This window comes from Pavona decussata, unplaced genomic scaffold, assembly GCF_977016875.1.
Source record: "Pavona decussata unplaced genomic scaffold, jaPavDecu1.1 SCAFFOLD_114, whole genome shotgun sequence".
Classification (NCBI taxonomy): domain Eukaryota; kingdom Metazoa; phylum Cnidaria; class Anthozoa; order Scleractinia; family Agariciidae; genus Pavona; species Pavona decussata.
The window spans coordinates 5777754-5802160 of record NW_028145528.1 but is presented as its reverse complement, the minus strand read 5'-3'; the positions used below and the strand labels follow the sequence as shown (position 1 = coordinate 5802160).

At 38.0% G+C, this 24407-nt stretch overlaps 2 protein-coding genes across 9 annotated transcripts in view; one reads left to right on the top strand and one right to left on the bottom strand.

The window, feature by feature from the left end:
- LOC146470437 (substance-P receptor-like) overlaps positions 1-24407 on the top strand; it is a 56228-nt gene that overhangs the window by 10765 nt on the left and 21056 nt on the right. The window contains exon 1 of one of the 5 annotated variants that reach the window (XM_085122526.1): positions 10263-10509. The exons of the other annotated variants lie outside the window; for them this stretch is intronic. The gene's annotated coding sequence lies outside the window, so the exon portion shown is untranslated. Of the gene's footprint in view, positions 1-10262; positions 10510-24407 lie in introns of those variants that run through there. 5 annotated transcript variants of the gene reach the window in all.
- The window catches only part of LOC146470438 (galanin receptor type 1-like), a 29990-nt gene continuing 7193 nt past the window's right edge, over positions 1611-24407 (bottom strand). The window contains exons 1-4 of one of the 4 annotated variants that reach the window (XM_085122520.1): positions 13759-14095; positions 11813-11890; positions 8566-8700; positions 1611-3842 (exon numbers count right to left, since the gene is read on the bottom strand). In XM_085122520.1, coding sequence (XP_084978646.1) covers positions 2614-3828 — 1215 coding nt within the window. In that variant the 5' untranslated portion in view covers positions 3829-3842; positions 8566-8700; positions 11813-11890; positions 13759-14095 and the 3' untranslated portion in view covers positions 1611-2613. Of the gene's footprint in view, positions 3843-8565; positions 8701-11812; positions 11891-13758; positions 14096-24407 lie in introns of those variants that run through there. The other 3 variants (XM_085122518.1, XM_085122517.1, XM_085122519.1) reach the window with 3 other exon arrangements.

Here is a 24407-nt window from a genome sequence, read left to right as displayed (position 1 = left end):
GAGATGAGAATTTGACACAACTGAGACACTCCGGCTTACTGGGAATGCATCGTTTTCACATTTTTAAGGTTGAAAAAATTCGACAAAATCACATTTCTCCAGCACTCAATGACGTATATGTCGGTTGATAATATCGCCTTACCATTACAGCGCTTGGGGCTAATGTTATAAGGTATACCACATATCTTACATTACTATCTCCAATAATCTTCTGTCGGCGAAGAAGACAAATGTGTCAGTTAAACACAAACGCCGCAGGCTAGATTTTGAGTGAGCGACCGAGTTTATGTTAACAGGTTAATATGTGTCAAGCTTTGAAACAACTTTTCTTGGTGAAGTATGAACGTTATCGCGAGTTTATCTGTCTTGGCTTCCAAAAACTATTTTGAAATATCATGAACGAGCGTAACAACAACGAAAACGACTTTGAAATCAATCGAACAGAGCAGATGAAAGCAAACTACACTGGGGCTCTCGGCCTGCATGGCCTTCTTGGAAAAATCTCTGGCACGTCATAATTTTTTCAGAGTCCGACGTCGACCTGTTGTAAGTTGTCATGAAATTCTGCCCCGTATTATGGGTCAAGCCTCTGCAGACAAAATACACTCATCTTAACCAAGAAGTGAAAAGCATGCACTGAACTCGTGTCATTTCCAAGACTGTTGACTGGTTGTTGACTTCTTCAACCCTTCTTAAGATAATTAAAACATCGGACAGAATGGCCCGACATCATTACTTATTCATAAGCACTGAATCGGCAAATCACTTTGAACTATATATCCAAAAATAAGAGAGAAAAGTCCGTAATCCCCCCGCAAAGCACTGACAAAACTCGCTTATTACTTCGTTTGTTGGGGAGATATTTTGGACTCTGTGAAGGTTTAACGCATCTTGTGGGGTTAACAAGGTGCCGATGTGCCCTAAATATGTGAAATGAAGGGGTACTTACCCCCATTATCGCGGGGCTTCTTGTAGCAAGACTTTTAATTGCTCAATTTATGGGGTTAATTGCTGAAATTTGTGAGGTTGTCAGCAAGGTGTTAATGTGCCCTAAATATGTGAAGTGAAGGGGTACTTATCCCATTATCGCGGGGCTTCTTGTAGCATAAGACTTTAAATTGCACAATTTAGTATATACTATTCGGATCTCAAAAACAGATTCTTCTGGTTTTTGAAAATGCAGGGCGGGTTTCTCTGCACGCTTTTTGTTTAAAATTGTGCAAAAATATTACTCCTGAAATTCACAGTGGAAGGCTTTTCTCACTGGCTTAATTGACACAGATAGCAAGGAATATTCATACTAAGTGAATCAGCTTTATTTTCACATAGGATCACTGTAATGACCTGTTGTATCAAAGGAACAATGTAAGTAAACGTGTAAAAGCAAGATATAACGTCCTATATGAAAATGTGTGCCGGCGAACCATATTTTCACATAGTACACAGCGTCTTGCTTTTACACATTTTCGTAATTGTTCCATCCCTGATTAAAAATAGATTCACCATTCTTTCTGTTGTGATTCCTGTGAGTATTTTTGCAACTGTGTTTTTGTGAAGAGTGATTGATTATGGGCGCTCTTTCTCCAACCAAACCCACCACCAATGACAAGCTAGTTCATTGCGCGTATAATGTACGTGGGTACAGATAACTACTGAGGTGATACCCTGTTTACCCTTGTATATAAACAATAACTTTATTTGCCGCGAAAAGAGGAATGGACCTTTGTCTGTGGACATTTTTTCCCGTAAAGTCTGTGAACAGCGAGTTTCGGAGGACGAAGCTCAAGGAAAACTGCTTTTATGGTATTGAAGCAACTCAAGTCTGGAAACTTGGGGATATCACTGAGAAGTTTTTTTAATATTTCCTTCTTTCAGCTGGGCGTGCATATGGCTCAGTAATGTGGCCCTTTGTGACTAATCGCAGGTACTATTCAGATTGGAAACGAAACTGCATCGGTGCCCAATCCGGGGAGAGGACTTTGGATTGAAGGGATTACAAGCAACGCCTGCCCTCTCCTCCAAAAATTCACAAATATCCTCCTTTTTTTAAAAAATCTATATGAAAATACTATTATCGTTGGAGACACTTCTTAAAAGCTCGAAGGGAATTCGTATGTCAACTACGGATTGAATTATTTTATTCTTCCTTTTTAACATTTCCTTGGTAAAACGACCTAAAATTGGCTCACTTTCGCTCGCGGTGAGGTAAGCCGGTTGTAGGTGGATATTTTATCCTTGGTTCAATTTTTCTTTTTCTTTGTTTTATACTCATTATGATACATTATCTATTGCTTTTAACCTCCGGTGAAGGACCACTTGACATATGATCGGATCTCACGACAGGCGCCAATTGGATAGTAGAACGCTGTACAACCTAATTTGTATGTGACTAATTTTCACAGTATAATATTGAATGTTCCACTTTTATAACGTCTTCATCATAATTTATACAAAGTCCAAAATAAGACTTTGCAATCCCCTGGGTTTGTTTCTTTTCGTGTTCCAATAAGCCTGGGGCTTCATAACTTTAAAAAACCGTGTAAGGCTCGCGAAGTGACTTCAAATCCAATTGTCCCATCCGTAGCAGACGCGTTATAACATAACGAAAGATCATCATACCCTTGTTATTCTGTCTGCGACAATCATTATACAAATTTGGACTTTTTTTCCGTCACCGATGATAGAATAATGATCTGGCGACATCGATTTAGAGTTTTCACTTTGATGGTATGTAATGTTTTGGGATCGCACTTTCCCGTTACCAGGTGGCAGTGACGATAACGGCTTGTTGTTGTTGATGCCATTTTCGGAAATGGATTTTACATTAGTTTGGCCTGTTAAAGGTCCCTTGTTCGATGGTCGCCTAGTCACGCTCTTCAAGTTGACACTATTAAACGTCTCAATGTGCAGAGCTTGTAGGAAAGCCTTTCGGAACGTCTTGTTGAAGATCACATACAGGACTGGGTTGATTGCGCTGTTGGCGTGACCAAGCCAAAACGAAAGCAGTATCACATACTTTGACATACACTTAAAAGACTCCATTTCAAAGTATATGTAATAGTGTATAGCATGCAGAGGAAACCAGCAGACAGCAAAAGCAACAGTCACGGTAACGAGCATCTTTACTACTCGTTTCTTTGAGCTATTGATGTTGGCGTCACCACCACTTCCTGCGTTTTCTGCAAACCTGTCTCTCCACAGTTTGTGCACAATCATGGAGTACAGAATAGCCATGAGAACTAGAGGAATTGCGTACAGCATAACAAACATGCCAATGGCGAAGTATTTGTTAAAGTCAACTGGCATGCGTGTCCAGTCGGGATAACAGAAGTACCTTTCATCTCCTGGCACTGCTTGCTCGACGGTGTATACTTGAAGATGGAGTCCCATAATGGCGATCGAGACAGCCCATATAATGAGCAAGGAGACTTTGGATGTTCTGAGGTTTAGACACGTCTTCCACACAAAGACAATTGATACAAATCTGTCCAGAGTGATGACAATAAGGGTGATGACGGATGCGGCGATAGATGCCGTAAGGGAGAAGTGGATTGTCTTGCAGAGGATCGAGCCAAAGATGCCACTGAACCATTGGGGCCCCACGAATAGATAAGCTACGGAGTAGGGCATGACAAATACGGTGACTAGAAGATCAGCGATCGCCATATTGACGATCAAAAGGTTCAATACACTTCGCATGCTTTGCCTCTTGAAGACGACATGTAGCACAAGTGAGTTTCCCAGAAGCGCAATGGGAAAGATGAGGGAGTACAACATTGTCAGAGTTATTTGCAAGGAAACTGTTGTCGCTTGCTTGCACTGGGCCATATCTGTACCATTTCCTAAAATAGAAAAGAAAAAAAGTACGTTTTCGTTGAGATCGGTGCTGCCAAGTATTATATTGGCGAATTATTTTATATTTCGAGTGTGTGATATTAAAAACCATTTTATGCAACCGGTTGTAGCTTAAACCTATTTTCCTCAATTGTTACAGCAGTGGTTGTTGGGCTCCTGTGTACATATATTTAGATCTTATGAGCAAATGTGATGAAGATGCATGTGCTGTGAAGCTTCAATTACAATAAATTATCATTTAACGATGTGCTAAAACTGTAAAAGATTACCGATTTTCAACGACTCTGCTTTTTTTTTTTTTAAACACGCTTTATTTAAATACGCAAATACACTTAGGCTGCTTACACTTATATAAATAACTTACACCGTATACAGTATTTGAATTTTACAAAGTACTTTTCTGTTAAGTTAAAAGAGGAAAAAAAAGACAACTAAGTAATCGAGAAAAAGAAAAGAAAAGAAGAAAAAAATTATTAAGATAACAAAAGAAGTTAAAACAAAAAAAACTACAAAATCGAGCCTCTGCATTAGCTTACATATGTGAGTTAAGAAAAAAAATGCATCACATCATTCATTTTGATTGAGAGCAGAAATTCCATTTAAGCACATTTTTCTAATTTCCATTGAATAGTAAGTTTGTTTACAAGTTCATCTAAAGACAATTCTTTCTGAAGGTGTTTAGAGGAGTAGATATATTGTTTGACCAAGATGATGAGTGAATCTAACCTGCGTCTTTCGGGGTCCGAGGGCGCATCAGTTACATGATGTATATCACGAAAGACAATTTGTTCGTTCGAGAGTGTTATTGTAGTACCTTGGCACTGGTTGAACCATGATATAATTTGCGAGTAAAGTTTTACAGACTCCCTGCAATCAATAAAGGTGTGTTCTATTGAATCAGCACTAAAGCAATATATACATTTATCGTTATCCGCTAAATGAAATAGTTTGAGTTCTCTCCTTGTTACAGTTATTCTATGCAGAAAACGAAAACAAAATTGACGGAGTTTGTTATCCTTAGTAAAGCGGTATATATCTTGAAACTTATTTGACCAATCAACAAATTTTTCTGGGAATTTATCCTGCTACTTTTTAACTCCACTTGGAACAATGGAGCCGTGATTATTGAACAACTGGTAATAATTTTTACAGCGCGCTTCAGCAAGATCAAAAAAGGTTTTATTTAACGGAACGGATGCGGAAGTCGAAGAGAGATCAACTGCAGGTATAAACGTTTGTGCTGCTCTCCTTTTCAACTCAGATGGGATGGCTGAAATTAGTTGAAAGTAGTGCAAATAATTTGTGGTAATGTTAAATTTGTTGCTAAACTCTTCATATGATAAAAACTTGCCATTTGTATTTAGCACATCCTTTACTGATACAACTCCGCTATCAAACCATGACTTCCAAAATAAGGTAGCATTGTCTATGGTTATCGACTTGTTGTTCCAAAGAATGAATTCGCCATTTGGAAGGATGTTAGTTGTATTCTTGAGATCTTGAAATTACTGAAGAAGTTCTCGATAAAAGAGAGGCAGACCTGTTTTCAAGAGTTTTACATCATAGTTGCATTTAAGGAGAAATCATAGGCTGCCATGTTTTCGAAAGTAGTAATTTGGGATTGCCTTCCACTTATCATCAGATGTGTTCAGTAATCGGCCAATCCAAGCTAGGCGTAACGATTTAATAACTGTGTGAAAATTAACAAAATTGACTCCCCCTTTTTCTACTGGTTGATACATAACTACTCTATTAATCTTGTCTTTCCTGTTTTTCCATAGAAAGGCAAAGAGATTCTCCTGAACAGTTTTGATAATCGATTCTGGAACAGTCAGCATGGATGCTGCATAAACTAACTGTGATATACCTAAAGCTTTCACCAATAAAGACTTGCCATATATCGTGAGATCTCTTGAGAGCCACAAGTTCAATTTTGTTTTCATTTTCTTTATCTTTGCGTGAAAGTTTTCTTCAGTACATTTATATGTATTGTAGGATAGATGTACTCCAAGAACTTTAATGGGTTCTTTTGTTGTCTTAAAGCCAAGTACTTTCAAATACTATCTTTCATGGAACCCATCCACATAGCTTTTGTTATGTTCTTATTTAATTTTAAACCTGAAATATTTCCAAAACGATCCAAGATCTGTAAATAAGGTTTGAGTGATTCAACATTTTCCGTTATTATAGTGGTATCGTCAGCAAACTGTGAAATTTTGACCTCCTGGCCGTCTGGGAGGGAAATGCCTCTGTAATCTGGATCTTGGCGTATTTTTACTGCTAGCAATTCCACAGCGAGGATGAATAAAAGAGGACTTAGAGGACAACCTTGACGGACTCCTCTTGATATATTAAAATACGTTGTCAAAAACCCACCATTCATAACTGCACTTTGTACATCGTTATAAAAAATTGGGATCCATTTTTTCACATTTGGGCCAAAATTGAAAGCGTTCAAAGCTTTAGTAATGAAATCCCATTCAAGGCTATCAAAAGCCTTTTCGAAGTCTATTAAGAGAAGCAATCCCGAAGTCTTTTTAGCATCTATATATTCCATTATATCGCTTAAAAGTCTTATGTTTTGGCCTATGTATCTTCCCTTGACAAATCCGGTTTGATCTGAATTAATTAGTTTTGGAAGGTATTTTTCTATTCTTTTTGCCAAAGCTTTAGTCAAAATTTTATAGTCGATGTTAAGTAAAGATATTGGACGCCAACTTAGAGAGTTCAGTCAGGTCGCCGTCGGCTTTTGGTATTAAAGTTATTATTCCTCTCCTTTGAGAAATAGATAGGGACCTGCTTTGAAAGGCTGCATTATAAGAATTTAGCAGATCTCTCCAAATGAGATCATAAAAGGACTCATAAAATTCTTTAGTGAATCCATCTTCACTTGGAGTTTTGTTGTCCGAGAAAGAGCTCACAGCCTCTTTTAATTCCTCATATCTAAAATCGTGTTCTAATGAATCTTGTTCCTCAGTTTTCAATTGAGGGATTTCAATACCCTCGACAAATGACTCAAAGCTCTCGTTTTCACCTTGAAGTTCGCTATCAAGATTTTTTTTTGGATGTATACATATTACTATAAAATTTTTCAAGTTCTTTGTCAATCTGTTTTGTCTCTGTTATCGTATCTCCATCCTCTAATTTCACCTCGCGTATAAGTTTTTTTTTCATAGTTCGTCTTCTCCAAGTTGAAAAAACATTTTGTCGGTTTTTCTCCCTGTTCAAGCCATTTTACTATTATCTTGAAAGCTAAACAAACGTTTTAAATAAATAATTTAGATATCACACATAATTTCTAGATCAGTTTCATCACCTGAACCAGCGTCGCAGCGATTTTAAAATTAAAATTCTTCCTGTAATTGGAAGCCAGTAAAGCGGCCAAAGGCCAACACTTTAACTTACAGCCTAAAATCGTAGAGGCTTACGGCGCCAAAACTCTAGAATTCAATACCCGAGTCATACAGAACTATTCGATCTTTTAAGGTTTTTAAACTGAAATAGAATTAGAAAATTGGACTTGTCAGGTTTACTATAATCAACAACTTTATACCCTTCCATCGCATGGTACCAACAATATAGCTTTTATCTCATCTCGTGAAATTTACTGATTGTGATTTTTTATTCCTATGCGAATAGATTTTTTTTATTATTTTAGTTACTTGTATACAGCCACGATGTTCAGTGATGTTAATTTTAATTTTCGCGTGTTATAACTGAAAACTAGGTGGTGAGCTGCCTCACTAGATGAAAGCTACGTGTATCTACACAATAAACTTGACTTGACTTGACTTGACTTGAATGCAAAATTAGCCGCTAGAATGGCTTCCAGCGACGTAATTGTTGCCTAACCAAGCAAGTCGAAAGCCGCATGTACGTAAAGCCACTTAAGTCCACTTAAGGACCTTAAATTTTATCTGGTATCATAGCAACCACAACAAATAGTGAATACCATTGTTATAAATTGTATTTGAATACTTTTCAATTACTGACGGCTTCAAATTTTTTTAAAGCTTGTAAAGTAACAATTATTATGTTTATGTTCTACAGCGCTTACGATGTAAATTTTCTTTGTCTTTTCTTTTTTACAATTGCTTCATTTTGAGCTCGATTTAATATAAAGTGCCGTGAGTTTCTTTATCACGGATGGTATCTTTTCACTGAGTGGATCATGCTGAGCACTAAACAAAGACATATTGTAAGAATAGTATGTTGAATAAAATTTTTACTAGTGAAATACCACACGCATGGTTGGATTCATCCAGACACTTAAAAAATTTCAAAGCACAATAAATTATTACTACACACTGAAAGGTTTTATTTTAGTGGTCTTGGATTTCAGCTGCAGACTCAAAAGATTATTATTGATTCAAGGTTGATTCTCTCATAACATTGTATCTCGTTATTTGCACGAGTTTGAAATCTATATAACCACCTTCACACACTGTGTGTAGCTAATAGCTGTTGATTAAACCGGCACTACAGAGCTCTCGAGTTTTCACTTAGCTTAGCAATCTCTATCAACACATGACGTTACCTAAGCCGGCTTTAACTTCATCGAAATCTACTGATATGCGTGCCAGTAATGTGTAGTTTGTTAATACACATATCTGATCTCTTGTAAACTGTACGTATTACGCTGGCGTTCAGTAACACACCTCTCAATCACTCTCTCACTCAAGAGTATTGCCACATGAGGAAGTTACTAACCTGAGAAAAATGCAAAACTTCCAGGCTGACTTTATCATCGAAAGAATGCTACTGAATTAATTGTACATAGCTCACTTCCGTGACGCAGCAACTGAAGTCAATTCGTTGATTTATGACTCACACCTGACCGTTGGCCTGGGTGATTAAAAGGATTATGAGTGCGGACGACATGTGTTGTTCGTTGGGGACAAGACAATGGTCCGTTTTAATTTATCCTCAAAGAAAACTGCCCTTAAAAGGTACCTCGTGTTACGTTGATACCGGTCTGCTTAAGATTTCGTTCCAAGTGGTCTTGAGCCTTCGAACATTCCAAACGTTATAACGGGGGACCTGGATCATGTTTTAAGTGCACTATTGGTGTTGTTTTATATGACAACAATTCAAATGAGAAAGAAATGAAAGGTTATGACTGAAATACAAATATACACATAGATAACTATAATTGAAGATGAACCACGAGTGCGAAAGAGCAGAGCCGCATTCCAAGGAGCACGGTGTGATTGACTTACACAAATCTAATTTATCACTAGCCTGTGTGACTCTTAGAGTTGTTATCACATGTACACGTGGCTGATAATTGGGTGTAATATCATGCAATAATTGTTTTAGATCATAACTACGGTGATATTTGCCATAAGCTAACATGCAAAGATGAAGTTAGAATCTTTTTCATGGTACACTGTTTTTTTTTATAGGAAGGTCTAATTTTGGAGCTGAGGATGAGCGTTTTGTATTTTTTTGCGATTTGAGGCTGAAAACGCTCTCAAGATGTTCTTAAATTACATGGTATACACTACATGTATTTCAGTAAGTCAATGCAGAAAACCTATCAAAGTGCATTGCCTGCTGAGAGATGTACTCCAAGAAATGCTGATTATGACAAACCGAGATGTGTGTCATCATTGTTAATGTTATACAAAACATGCCCTTAATTATTTTGGTAAATTTACACTTGTTACCTTGATTTTATATACAGATTAGCAAAATAAAAACGTTCTTAATCGACTCGCAGCCTGAGGAATGTTCTTAATACGTTCTTAAAATTTTGGTTAATCTCAGCCTCGACGTTCTTAAAGAAAAAGGTTCTTATAAAAAAAAACAGAGTGTAGTCTGCGGTTTCATGGATCTGTTCAGTTCGGAATTTATGTGTTAGTGCGTGTGCTACGTTTTACGAAGACCACTTGGAACATACAAAACCGCTCATCAGTTCTGCATTTATGGATGCGCCAACCATGGCATCACGATATCAGCTACCTACTGCTGAGCAGTATATTATACATTAATACGCTAATCGTAAAACAATATAGGTACTTTTTCATCATTTGCATATCTAGACAGAGATCGTGGTCATGTACAAGGCAAGAAGCGTGTGTTGGTAGGTAAAACAATCATGTTTGAAAACTGGCGCACAGTTTTCAGCCCTACCTGAATTTGTTTTATCTTGAAGGAGAATACGGAGCTACACGTCTAACCAATCGATACTGGATTTATCGTATTTGTTTATCTTTCATTAGCTAAAAACAAGCCACTTAAAAAAGTTGACATACACTGTAATGGTGTTAAGCACATGAACATTATCACCGGTCATTACTCTGTGATGGAATAAACGAGAGGGGTCTTTCTAAAATAATAATAATAATAATGGGTCTTTTATTCTTCAAAGGATAAAAATACATATCTTTGTTGCAATTGAAGTAGGTAAAACAATTACATATAGTACAGCGTTCCTCTAAGTATCTATATTACAAGGCTAATTCGTATTTAAATACTAAACGGTTGATAAGAGAGTTTTTAGAACGCATTGTATTTATCTTTGGCTTTTGACAAGTCTCTTTCCTAAGATTTATATAACAGCAGAGCTCATTCTGATGGCACATGGTCATGAAATGCAACTCGATGGTTTCGTACTGAATGGAAACGGATGGAGAAGCAAAGTGGTGGAAAGTAAGTACGATCTCCAAGAGGTTCTGAAAAAGGCCATTGATAACGCAAAATGTTTACCCCAAAAAAATTTGAAAGGAAAGATTATTAATTTTGTTGCTGAGCTATTGGTTGTGCTTTCTTGAGCCACCGCTCAGCAGGAGACTGATGACCACTCGTATGCCTTTGCACTTGTATATCTTATTATTACATTGTTTAAAAACTTCTCTTCAAAACCCTAAACAGATGAATTCAGCACCCTTGATCTATAACGATATCGCTTCTGAAAACCGGTACCTTGTTCATGCTGGCAGAGACCATGCACATTATATAATTGCCATATTTTATCATATACATTGTAAAGCGAAGAGTTCTTCCTCCGATGCTACAGAGTTGGATTCGATTGTCTCATATCATGTTCCATTTTCTGTTGTTCTGCTGTCATTTAAAAGGTAATGAAAGCGAACCAGGATTGCATTTAATTAGAATCAACATTGATTTTTTAATCGATTTTAAATGAATGAAAAATACACGATCGAACAAAGGTCAACAGATCTACACCGCGGAGATTGTCTTTCAGCCCTGATGCGGTACCACGAATGGGCACTGTACTGCATGTTGAAAAACACCTTCAGTTTGCGGAGAAGGCCCACTGACTTCATCTGGAATGATTGTCAAAACAAATCTGCACCTGATCCGAGATGGAAGTGAAGTTTCCTTAAGTGTTCAATAATCGTGTATGATGATAATAATAATAATAATGTTTATTTCTTTTATTGCGCAGTCTAACATGCTATAGAGATATGATCGAATGCGCATTACAAAATCTTAATATAAAGTAATAAATGGCTAATCTAAATAATAACAACAATAATAATTTACAATCTCCGGAAAAAACAATAAAATTAAAATATGAGTTAATAAGAGAACTTCAAAACAATTTAAGAATGTGTATGGGGCAGCACTTCCTGTTTCAAAGGAAAACTTGAGGACGAATGTCGAAGTTTTCCATCGTTCTTAAATTGTTTTGAGATTCTATATCTTTGTTACAGGAAGCTAGGACTTCCTGTGGCAATTTCGTTGCTTGTAACTTAAGGGAAGGAGTATCTTTCACTTAAGCTTAAAATATTAATCATTTATTCATTGACAGCAGAGAAAAGTGACCTGGAAGGTTGACTGCGTCTAAAATGACTAAAATGGTGTGTGAAAATAGCTGGCTTCGGACAAAACCAATCTGGATATCAGAGACCCTGATTAAGTACACATTTAGACGACACCGTTTTATTTTTCTAAGATTATACATTTTCTTTAAAAAAAACTGTCCTACCTTCATTCTGCGATGAAGAATTCATCTCGGTGGTAACCTTGGTGGTTCCGTTCTCCAAATCTCGCACCGGCCTTCACTCTGTAGGTATAAGCAACGTAAGTTTTAATAAACTTCAGTCGAACAAATTCTTTAACTCCGTGGTACTTACATTCATTTTTTAGGCACGTTAACAATAATGACCAACACGTAAACAGTCGCATTATTGTAATCGTGCAATTTCTATCTGATTTGAGATTTTTCTGCAGATCCCTTAGACAAAGGTCAATATTTATCAGAAGAAACTAATCTGCTTATATCAATCACAACAGACATTCTTAGGCTATTCAACGAAAATGGATCAAATATGTTTATTAAGAACCCTTAATCTTTGGTTTCCATTTCAGTCAAATAATGGGTTGCTTTTTTCAAAGCCAAAAGAGTTGTTAGCGTGGGATCACGGACAAGACTTATTTCATCAATTGACAAATCCTTCAATGTCACACAGTAATTGTCTTCAAGGAGCTTTTCATGACACTGAGATTTATGGCGGCATTTATTGATAATTAGCTCATGAATAATCGCGAAATTGGCACATGATTGTCTTAAACTTTGCAATGAAGTGTAGAACCTTAACAACGAACTTCATTTTGAAGCGATAAAGTTAAACAGCCATAAAGAAAAAGACTTTACGTACATTTCGTGGGATTCAAACACTTGGTAGTCATTGATTAAGGAAACGTAATCCCTCTAATCTTGGTATGGGACATTGCCCATGCTCTGGTTTAACTAATAATGCTTTCAAACAATTCTGCATCCGATCTGCACATATTTTAAAGTATATATTAGTTGACGTACGTGCTCTTGAGACAAGTACTCTCCAAAGGAGGAGGCTGATTATACAGTCGTACTTTTCAAGATTAATATTAATGTTTGCGGAAACTAAAGAAATAAAGCAATTGTCTAATTAACTTTAAACTGGTCGTTATTACTTATTATTATAATGAGCCTGAGTAAGTGATATTGGAGTCGGCCCGTTTCGCCTTACAATTGGAGTAAGACCACTCATTCACGGATATTGATAATGAATCGTTCTCAGACTGCTGCATCTCTGAGATCCAGGGGCTCGAGGGACAGTCAAAACCGAAAATTATCGCCTTTTTCCCAGGGGGATCAGAGAATGATATCGAGACTGCTGACCAAATAAACTAAAAATAAACTCTGTCAATAAATTACGTAACGTTGTAAGTGTAGAGTTAGAAAGGGTCAAATACTTTTAAAGATGACTAAGTGTAGTTCATTTCTCTTGTAGTTAGCTGGTCTTCCAGCGAAAGCAAGGAGGCCGCATGTTTACTGCCACGTTATGCCCGTCCTAATATCTTTCCGAATGATAAATCGCCAATAAAAGAAAACGTGACCCAAACGTTTGAATACAGCGAATTCAAACATTTGACGTTTGCTCGCTTCTCAAGATGAGAATCATCGGTTGCCAAATGTTGACAGATTCCTTTGATGAGAAGTACACTGCGTGCAATGAACCCTTTGCTTTCCGTAAAATTCACGTAACGTGGAGTGGATAATGGTGGCGCTTATACTAAGTTTACTTTGTGTAATGGAAGAAGTGATTTGCATCTCCAGAAGATATTACGGCCGGGGGTTCAGTTGTCTGAACACGGGTATGGGTTTTGACTGAGGCCAGGTATGAAATGGAAATTATGTATTGTGGTCTAACGTAGGGTCAAGGTTCGGGGAACTAAAGATTCGGAGGGGCGCCGTTTCCGGACGTACTTTAGTATCCAAAAAGTAGATTGACGATAAGATCAGTTTGAAAACCTGACTACTGCTTTCGTCCATGAAGTGGTATAAGCCTTAATCTATGAACCCTAATGAGTGATACCAACGTTGTGGTCGTTGCTCATCTGTGGCTTTGTGCGGAATTTTCTTAGGAAATAAGGTAAAGAAAAGCTAACCTTTGGGTATAGTTTGAAGTTCCAAGCTGGAAGAATGTACTCAGTAGTGTCTTCTCAATCTCGATTTGTCACACCGCTAACCAGTTCAGTCAATCCCTAGCCGGGCAACGAAGGAAAATTTTATCATTATGAGCGAAAACCCTTCACATCCACCAAGAAAGGCCTACAAACATATTCCCAGCCACACTGAGCCTTTCCTTATTAAACTCTCCCTTCTACGAGGGTTTAACTCTGTTCCCACGGCGAGGACGAAGCACCTTTCGTTCACAACATGAACTGTCAGTCTCGAGTGAAGTCTGGTTTGCTGAATCCCACCAAAAACGCAATAGCGCGTCGCAAGGGGACTGAGAGAGGTGGGTCATGTTACCTTGTTGCGTGTACGTGTACGGCCATCTGGTATTTATTTTCTCGACATTTTAATCAATCGCAGAGGTCAATGGATTGCGGCGGATTCTTTGCATATACTGCTCAAAAAAGCCGGAAAGACGATAAATTGTTCCGTTGTACACTAGTGAGTTGTATAATTGGACTTTATATGTGCACATCTGCGTTGATCCGTTATGAGTATCTATTGAAAGATATGTAGGTTAGTTTACAAATACAATTTGATTTATCCAAAGAGATGCCGTTCTGCTGGATAAGAGCTTTGTAAAATGTAGTTCGTCAGAGTACTAGTTCACCAAGATAGATTGCGTTGACCAGCAACATTATGAGCCTCAAAGTTTTGCTCCGAAAACTGGAAAGTCGTATAATTTAAACAGCGATCCCAGTCATGGAATACAAGTTTACTATTTAAATATCTGCAAGGAAAGAATCTACTTACACTATACTACAGCAATATAAACTACGAAAAACTGTCCTTTCGTGAGCTCTTGGATCACTGGTAAGCTCGGTTCCTTTTTAAAAGTAGTTTGGGGGCCTTTAATCGTGGAAGTTCATTTTGAGTATACCACCGGATCTATTCGATGCCAATGAATCATGTTCTAAAGTGCCTTGAGGATGTTGTAGATAACAATAGTTGATATACATCGCATGTGCAGACATTATCAAATACGTGAAGACAACATTAGACTTAGCGTATATCTTTAGATAGCGTCATTAGTCTATCGTCATTTGTTGCTGACGACATGATTACGCACTGTTATCGCTGCAGAAACTACCGAAAGCGGTTTTTTTTTTTTTTCAGTTTTTCTCGAAGGAAAAAAAACTAGAGATTACTAGCAGAGATCAGTTGCATGCAAGGTCAAGCGTTCATTACCTTAAAATCTCATTAGACAAGAGAATTAGAAAAACAGGTCTCGCGGAGTGACTGGTTTCTTCGCCCCATATATAGACTGAGAAGATTTTTGAAAATTTTAAAATGAGATGCGGTGCAGATGATCTCTTGTGTAAACAAATAAACTAAGGATATTAGACCACGGATACGTAGCACTTGCCGAACAATTTCCTTTGTCAGTTTAAACGTTATCTTCTTGAAAAACGTTTAGAGCACGCGTTATGTTCCCCAGAATGTTCTTTTTCATTTCAATCTTCAAAGGACTGTTCATAAAGCGCACTTGTCCTAAAGATACTCACGTGCTACTATGTTCCTGCAGTCTCCGTTCTGTTGAATTACGTGTGATATATATATATATGCTATTTTTCATTCAAATAGAAATTCGTAAAACGAACATCATGTCAGTACATCGCACGAGGCTAGATACATTTGAAGACACGGTTGCTTCGTTCTTTTTCCTTACAAAGACTACCTACGTGCACTGATTTAAATCCCGCTAATTGTTGTTTTTTAATTGACTTTGTTTTTGTCTGGTGAAATAAACAGTTAAAGACTGCCGCTAACAGAGTCATTTCTGTGCAGAGAGCAAATCGTGATGACTTAATGCGAGATACGTACGCCGGGCCTGTTAAGTTACGAATTGTTCTATATCTTTGGAAAGTTGCAATCTTTGCCGTCCGGCATTCCCTGTGAAAGTCAACTTTCGTGATTCGCGGCTGTTAGAAGGCCTACACACGATCTGTCTCGTGCCCTAACCCCTCACCACCTTCATCTGTTTCGGTCGATAACGCTTATCCCTGCGGGACGTTTTTGCCGGCAAACTCTTTCGAGGACTATTATTGCAGTCACGTAGGAGCATACCGCTCTTTGGAGAGTAAAACATCGTTTTTCGAAGAAAAATACCTTTTTTTCCGAGTGCGAAGATAAGTGATAATCGCGTACAGGGGGGACTTGAGCTCCCCTTCGAAAACAAATGAAACTTTGAAAAAAATTTTTTTTCCTTAGTGTGATTGGGCAACCGAAGAGCATTAAAATATACTGTTTTAGGCCTAGGGATACTATGTGAAAAAGCGAATGACAACGGAAATAGCTGGAAGGCTAAGGTCTGACCCCTCAGTGTGGCAAAACTAAATCAATTATTGTTCTTTTAAATCGTCATGTGTAAAACATTCTTTCCTCTTTATCGGAATAAAAAACTTACACTATTTAAGAACAAACTGCAAAATGCCCTTTATACTACCCGCCACGCCTATTCAAAAGAGTGCTTTACTGTGGGGTGAAATACTCTTCTTGATTCAAGACCACCGTGACAGTACCAATCGAAAACTGATAACTGACGTGGTGTAACAGAACAACATAAACGGATTTAACAGTTTAGTACTCTATAGTATCAACAACACTAAAGCGTAACTGTTAATCGCATTAAACGAACACTTAGACCTTGTAAATAGAAATCGACCGGTTTGAACTTTTGGCTTGTAGCTGATCAGTTGGCGCTTTCCATCGTCAACCAAATGCTTTCAGTTCCACGTGCGTCCTTATTCCGTGTCTCATGGCACGTTTTTAAGCGAGACAAGATGCACTCAGTGTTTACCAAATATACCACAGGCCTGGATAAACAAGTCGTATGTGGTTTTTACCGACGAGACTATCTTTCCGGCGCAACATGAAAGGCTTCAATACAGTTTATTTTTATCTCAGAGCGGAATGCAGCTGCGAAAACAAGATTGATTCCTGCTTACCTATTCACCATGTTTTTGCTTTCTACTTCAATTCTGTGGGACAATTTCACAGCTAAGTTGGCACATGACTACTAAAAACTACCGAGCAATATTTTCGTGTGAAGTTGTTGGTTTCTCACTGTTTTGCTAAATGAGATTGGCTTTCATTTTATACTTGAATCTGCTGTTAACAGCGGAAGCCTTTTAGTGAAAAACAGTTCTCTCAAGTGACTACTCTTTCGTCACGATTTTTTAAAATTTTTTTAATTTTAAGATTGAACTAGTGAGCAGCACGTCTGCGAACTCCTAGAGTTGTAAAACGATTCATTTTCTCCTACGCGTTTCGTGTGACTAACTTCATCAGGGAGTTTTACAATACAACATAAGTGACTTCTATGTATACCTACGTAAGAGACTAAAATAAATTTTACATTACGTAAAACCGCACCTACGAGAACGGATTTACGTGTAGGAAACAGCCGAAAAGGTGTGTAAGGTGCGACATATTTTGTGGGTGACATAATTTTGGGGCTCGCAGTTTTAGCTTAAACTAATCACTGTACTTATTGTGGTAAGAATATACCTAGCCCCAACCCCCATGTCCCCAGAATCGGTAACCACCCTTCCCTAAATTTACTATTAATATTGATCAAAAAAAGGGTCCAAAATTTGGTCCAAAAATAGTCCAAAAATTTGTCCAATGGTCCAATAATCCATTGGTCCAGTCCATATCTACCCTATGACTGTTAAGGCACTTCTTTTGTTTCCAGCCAATATAAACATACATAGACACAGTGTGGGAGTCTACAGTCGGTACACTTCATTCTGTGCGAATTGCGCAAATTCGTCAGGAAACTCCTCGTGAATAATCAAATCTGTTACCGCTTTAACTGCAGCCGACCCGTAGTTGTGCACATGTTATCCTTTAATTTGATGTTTTCAACGTTGCTCAACAGAGGTTATCTTTTCGATTGGTTGTAGAGATTTTAATCTTAAAGTGCCCCCAACCCTTCAATTTGTTTTCTTTTGGTAGATTTCCATATCTTTCAAGAACTCGTTTTCAAAAAAATTTTGAGAAATATTGAATCCTTTTTTTTTTTTTAACGAGCGCTAGAAGTGAAGGATGTCTTGTCGATATTTTCACCTATCGTTTGCATTAGTCCCCCACTCGGCCAAATGCATTTAAATATGGAGCGTGACGTAAGAAAAGGACATCGTGCAAAAATATCCGAAGATTTGCGGTAATGCTTCAATTATAAACAGAGAAAATGGTTAAAAAATGTGTGGTTTTTGGATGCAGCAACTCTCGAAATGTAGAAAAAGGAATCAGCATGCATAAGATTCCTGCTGAATCCTTCAGGTGTCCTTTTCTCACGTCACAGCTAAGAAAGTGTCAAATATCGGACGCTTCTCATTGGCTCGTTCCTAATGAGCCCACGAGACAAAAATTTGCCCAGCGGGGCTTAAAGCGCACAAAAATTTAAAAATTTCAGTAACTTTTAGCGCTTGTAGAAAAAAAAGGATTCAATATTTCTAAAAAAATTTTTCGAAAATGAGTTCTTCACAGATATGGAAATCTACCAAAAAAAAAAAACAAATCGAAGGGTTAGGGGCACTTTAAACATGTGAATTAGTAGACAACAAATTTGCATTCACGCTGTTGATTTATCATGGAAGGCAAGTTAAAGATAGCTAAGCCAGTCAAAGGTGTCCACTCCAGTTTCAACTAGAAATTTGTTGTTCACGTTACTATCAACTAAAACAGATTCAAAATATGTCGGGAACAAGAACATCAATTAAGGCGTAACATACGCATAGCACATGTCCTCCGGAAAGACATTTGTAGAACCTTTATCTGAGTATGGCGTCGCTAAATAGGATAATGCACTCTACTTGTACAAGCGTTGGTCACGTGCCAGTTCTACAAACTCCAAAACCTTTGGAAACTTTATTAAAAATCAACTAACAGAAGTGACAAACCGGTTAGCTACAACGAGTGCCATAATTCGTTCGATCACCCGCCCCCTTTCCCCCTTTGGATAGTGCAAGGAACGCGACATCTTTTGCAGCGCGTTTGAGTTTTTGAACAACATTGAATGGTGGGAAAGGGAGGGAGACGCGATCAAGGCAAAAGTGTAACAACATATTGTCACTGGTGGTAGCTTTTGGAAGCAAGAAGGAATTTACTCCCTCAGTAAGCAGGCTGTAGTAATCTGGTGTAACAGATAGACTCAACAGATATTTTTTTTCTCGTGATGTAAACTAGCCATCAGAGCAGAGTGAACTAAATATAAGATTTATTTCTTAGTTGCGTCGGGATGTCGACTTAAGAGGGGCGCCGAAATGCCAACGGCAATTTTAATTACAAGGGAATGCCACAAACAAAAACTTCGGTATATTGCATGATTAGTCGACCACTGAACTTACAATTTTTGCCAAACTAACAGACTGAGTTATTGGTTCTGACCACCACCAAACTTCGTCTTTTCCAGTGGATAAAACTCGCACATTAATAGCTGACCGAACTTATTACACTTTCCTCTTTTCACCAGTCATGACGGTTACGGCATTGGTGTTCTTATCAGTATGTAGTGCAGTCGACTTCCGATACTAAACTCGAACCCTCGCTAACTCGAACCAATTTTCCTTTCCTTTCAGGTCATTTTCTATATACTTTTACCCTCGATAACTCGAACTCCCGATAAATGAAAATTTAACTCAAATTTCCTAACTGGCTGCGAGACTCTCAGCATGTAACTCCATGGTTTGAGCATCCGATTGCTGTGCAAAAGTTCATAGGTTTTGCAGTAGTTTCATACTCGTGACAAACTCGCTGAATTAAGGACTCAGTCTGGGACTTTCTCATATTTGTTCCGGAAGGCGCGATTTAAGAAGCCTTATTTACCTGCGTAGAAGACCCAACGAGGAGTCATTCAGTGTTCTTCAGTTCTTTTTGCCTAACGGAGACCGTTCGTTGCTTTTCTGGCCCGCGCAAGTCGGAACTTGAACTTTTGATGATACCTGGAGTGGTACAGCGGTAACCTTGGCAATATAACTATGCCGGGCTAACCATGGGAACACGGCGGGCAGCTCTCATTTTATTTGCTGATCTTTTAGCACCGAGGTTTAGCTACAGACGTGAATGTAAGTGTAGACAGAGGTTTCTTTCACATCGATGCTGAGCAAGTATAATTGCCTCCCTTTGGTCAAAAGTGTGTTTTTACGGTACATACTGAAAAAACATCTTAGAAGAAAATAGGAACAAAGCGAAACTAAGTGAATTATCATAAACATTGCGTTGTTCTGAGCCAGTGTGAAACCGCATAAAAAATCAATTTTCTACTGTTATGGTTTTACTCGTTCTCTATAGCTTCATGAATATGAAAAAAAAAGGTAATGCTTCATCTTCGAGATCACTCCAGCCGCCATGCCTTAGTAACCTATGCTGTAGAGGAGTTTAGAAGTTAAAACAATTTCTGCTTTCCGCTCTCGTTATAAACACTCAGTGGCTGGTATAGTTATTACTTTTCAAAGTATAACTTACACTGAGTGTACTGCAAAAGCAGGATTGCCAACCTTTCCACGGTCAAGGAAAACTTCGGCATTTCATCATAATGCCTTGTTCAATGTAGAAATGGGCATGCAAGTGTGATGTAAGGGCAATAACTTTGTTGAGCTGCAGTGTTCTTTAATCGTTGATTTCACTGATGCTGTGATAAGACTTGTTGTGGTGATATGGTAAATAGAAATACAGATAAAAGAAAAACTGAGATAAAGAAGAACAGACTTCTCCTTCAGATCATAGTGGGTAATTAATTGATGTGAATAATTATTTTCTGTCAAACATCTTTTAGTATGGTACATCAGGCTTTTGTATTATACAAAACGCTATTTTATTACTAATTTCTGATTCTCTTCGTGGTTGACTAGCGTTTAATATTAGAAAGTAAACCGCATAACAACTCGTTTTTTTTTTTTTTTTAATGGTGTTAAAAAGTTCACACTTCCATTCAAATGGAATCTTAAGTTACAGCTGGTACATGATGTTGTTTGTTGGGGATACATCTGCTTGGAGACAACTAATTATGATAATATATTCATAACATCTGAAAACTTATATTGCCTAATTCGTAAACTGCGCTCAATTTAAGATGCTCAGAATCTGCTTAGCGAGATTATTATTCAGCCTTCAGCGACAACAGCAATGTTAAAGGTATGTTTCTGAGATAATTATTTTTATTACAAACCGGCTGGTTTATCAGACATGATCAGTGAAGCAAGCGAGGTGTTTTTTTAACTGAGTCGATCGACCCTATGAAGATATATCAGCAAAAAAGCGATTTAAGAACTTGTATACGTATGATTCTGCTTTAACGATAAAAAAAAATTGATAGGTTGACCTGATAACAAAAAGTGTCATAACGTTTTAGTCTGCAGTCGTTGTGTTCCTTCGCCGGTCTTTTTAGGCAAAATTGTATAACATGGTTCTGTTGACAGCAGAACAGTTTCGGAGAAAATATCATTTTGAATCAAAAAAAGACATATTCTAAATGGTCATATGTAGTGTTCGAAAGTTGTTGCGATCATTCATTTAAGCCAACTGATCCACCTGAGCAGTAGTGAATTGTGTAGGAGTTGAAATGGTGAATTTAAATCCGTTTCGTGCTGGCCTGTTAAAGTGGGAGTTTGCCCAAACTATACTGAAACCACGCTGTTATTGTGTTCGTCAGAAGTAGATGAATTATGCGACAGCTCAAAGGCTAGCCAGCATATTGAGAAACTCTAAGTAAGGGGTAAATACAAAAATTAACATAAAAATTAACATGAACGGACTTTTCCTTTATGAACAGAACAGAAATTAAACAGAAATTGCCTTTATACCTGGAACAAAATTTCCTTTTTTTGCCTCGTGTCTAAGGGGCAGTGTCACCTGTTTATAGTAACTTTGAATATCCAAAGAAATATACTCATATCAATGGAAACGTTAAAACGATGATTCAGTTTTGTTAACAACAACCCAAACAGTAGTGCACAGAAATTAATTATCGTTGGCTGATGGCTAGGATGGAAATGGATTGCAACTTGAAAACATTGGCCATTTTTTTCTAGTTTTCCTGTTGTATTCTAGAGAAATCGTTAAAATTATTTACAGTTTGTTCTTTCTTACATTTTCCCCCTGGTGCTCTGCAAAAGCAAATTCGTGTGAGAGAAGAGGTTCTGTTCTATTAATAGAGGTGTCGGTACTGGTCAGACCAAGTAACTCTGATTTTGTTTTCGGCCACAAGGATACTCTTAGCAATTGCTTACTAACGTCTGTATTCAATTTACAGGCAGCTCCAAAAAGTTGTTTCGTTGGCAACAATTAAATTTGGAAAGTGTGCCAAAAGTACGCATTTTCTAGCCTTAAAATGGCCTAAAATCAGTCTTTTTGGGAAAGTTCCATTGCATGCCATGTTGAAGGTCTTACACAAGCAGCCAGAAAACTGCTGTCAAGGGAAATTAGGACCACAGGCATCGCTAACTCTTAGTTAAAGTGTTAATTTCTTGTATTCTTCTTCTTGTATTCCAAGAGTTAAATTTTCATTTATTGGCAACAATGCATGGCGTATTTTTCAATTCTTCTAAGGCCTATATGCCTTCATTCACGCATGCGCGGCTTCAAAGTATTACCCAAGACGGCATTCTTTCACGATTCGTTTAGTTGGCTGTTTCTCATTTCCGCAAAGACTAATAAAGAGTAATAACTAATCGGAATGCTTCTAATAAGATAAAGGAGGAAATATCAGGTATCCCACAATGCCTCGCTTCCAACTATATTATCAACTCGATGTTGATTCGCGATCTCTCATTTGGGATGGGGCCTCTCGGAGTGAACGCTGAGCTGCCCTCTCCGACGCCATTGCTTTTACGTGAATTGCTTAGATTTAGACAGTCAGAGTTATGTCAATTCGTCAAACTTGACTTGTTGTCGGTTTCTAACGGCCATGGGACACGTTAGTTTTCCAAAAGACTTACTACGAGAGCGGCTTCTTTACTTGTTTGTGCGATCAGAAACATTGAACGGCCGCTTGCCACTCGATTCTACGTCTTCCATGCATCTACCGTTTGCTTGAATATCGACTTAAAAGGAAGCATTTATGTCACCACTTGATGTCCTTACACGAATAGAACCGAACAGAATCGTGCTTAAAGTACTCTTCATTTCGACCGGGAAAACGAGTGATCGTTCAAAAGCAGTTGTTGACATGTTTGGCGCAAATTTAGGCAAACTTCAACGAACACAAATTCCTTCAAAACATGGGGACTTAAGGGGACCTTGAATAAAATTCAAAAGAGATACTATCCGAGCAACAACAGGCAAGATTTTACGCTAATGTACCCAGGATTGAACTCGTTAGGGTCAAATTTGGGTCAAGCATTTGAGAGCCGCGAACGAACAAAGCGAGTCGATCATGCATACCACTCCAAACAATTGTATGTTTTTCTTTATTCTTAGGCAAATTAGCTGCGAAATTGTAATGCAAGCTTGAACTTAATTGTCAAAGCAATACACAAAACTATTTAACTTACATTCTCCGATCCTAAATAAGGAAAAATAGCCACTTGAAATTCAGTCGATTTCGGACTGTGTGCTCGCCTTCGCATCGATACTTGACACCTTCTAGTCGATAATTTTTCGCGGAGACTCATGGGATACCTGATTTCTCCTCCTTTTAATAAGATAGGATTCTTAGCTCCATAAGCCAAAAGTCAAAGCAGTGTCCCAAAATTTCACCAAACGCAAGATACGTGTCCCGTAAGACCGTTATTGGTAACTGCTCTCTCTCTCTCATTCTGGTTGTTTGCTATTTACCAAAAAATTCCGAAAATTTCGGTTAGGAATTCCCGTCCGGTTAAGACACATATTTGGCACGGCTCTGAAAGTGAAAGGTCCCCAAGACATGTAAATGAAACACCAATTTCCATTTGGGACTTTTCAAAAGTCCCATTTTCCCCGAAAATTTTTCACTGGCACGACTGTTAGATTGCCACCCATTAAAGCAAAAGCTCATTTATTTTTTTTCTATCGACGATGAGTAAAGGTGGTTACGGATAAGAAGTGAGGCAGACAGGCTGCCGGCTGGGACTTAGTAGCACGGTGACGAAAGCTTACCAGACACAGGTTGTTTACCATTGAAAAAACATTTCCGGGAATTTCGGTTGGAATGTAAATGGAACACGGCTTCTTGGATGTCGATCACGTCCAAGCGGAACTTGTACCAGTCTTCGGAAAGGAACACATATTTGCGAATAAAAATGCATCGTATACAGTTTTGGGATATATCATGGCAGAATGAGGAATTAATGTAGCTGAAAGGCTAGCGCGAACAATGTTTACCGTGATTTACAGTTCTTTCAGACTATACAATTGCCGTCATTTTCATACATTCTTCCGCATGTGTACTACAGTCTAACCCCCAATGAACCTCTTTCTAATGAAGGTCCCAGTATAACGAACTCCATGGAACAGAACCCCGATACAACTAATCCCGGCATAACGAAATACTCGCTGTAATAAAGACTGACAAATCTGGTATATTTTGAGGTGATAAAATTTGTGATCACGCGACTGAAATTCGGTATGAGAACAGAATTATAGAATGCTATTTTAA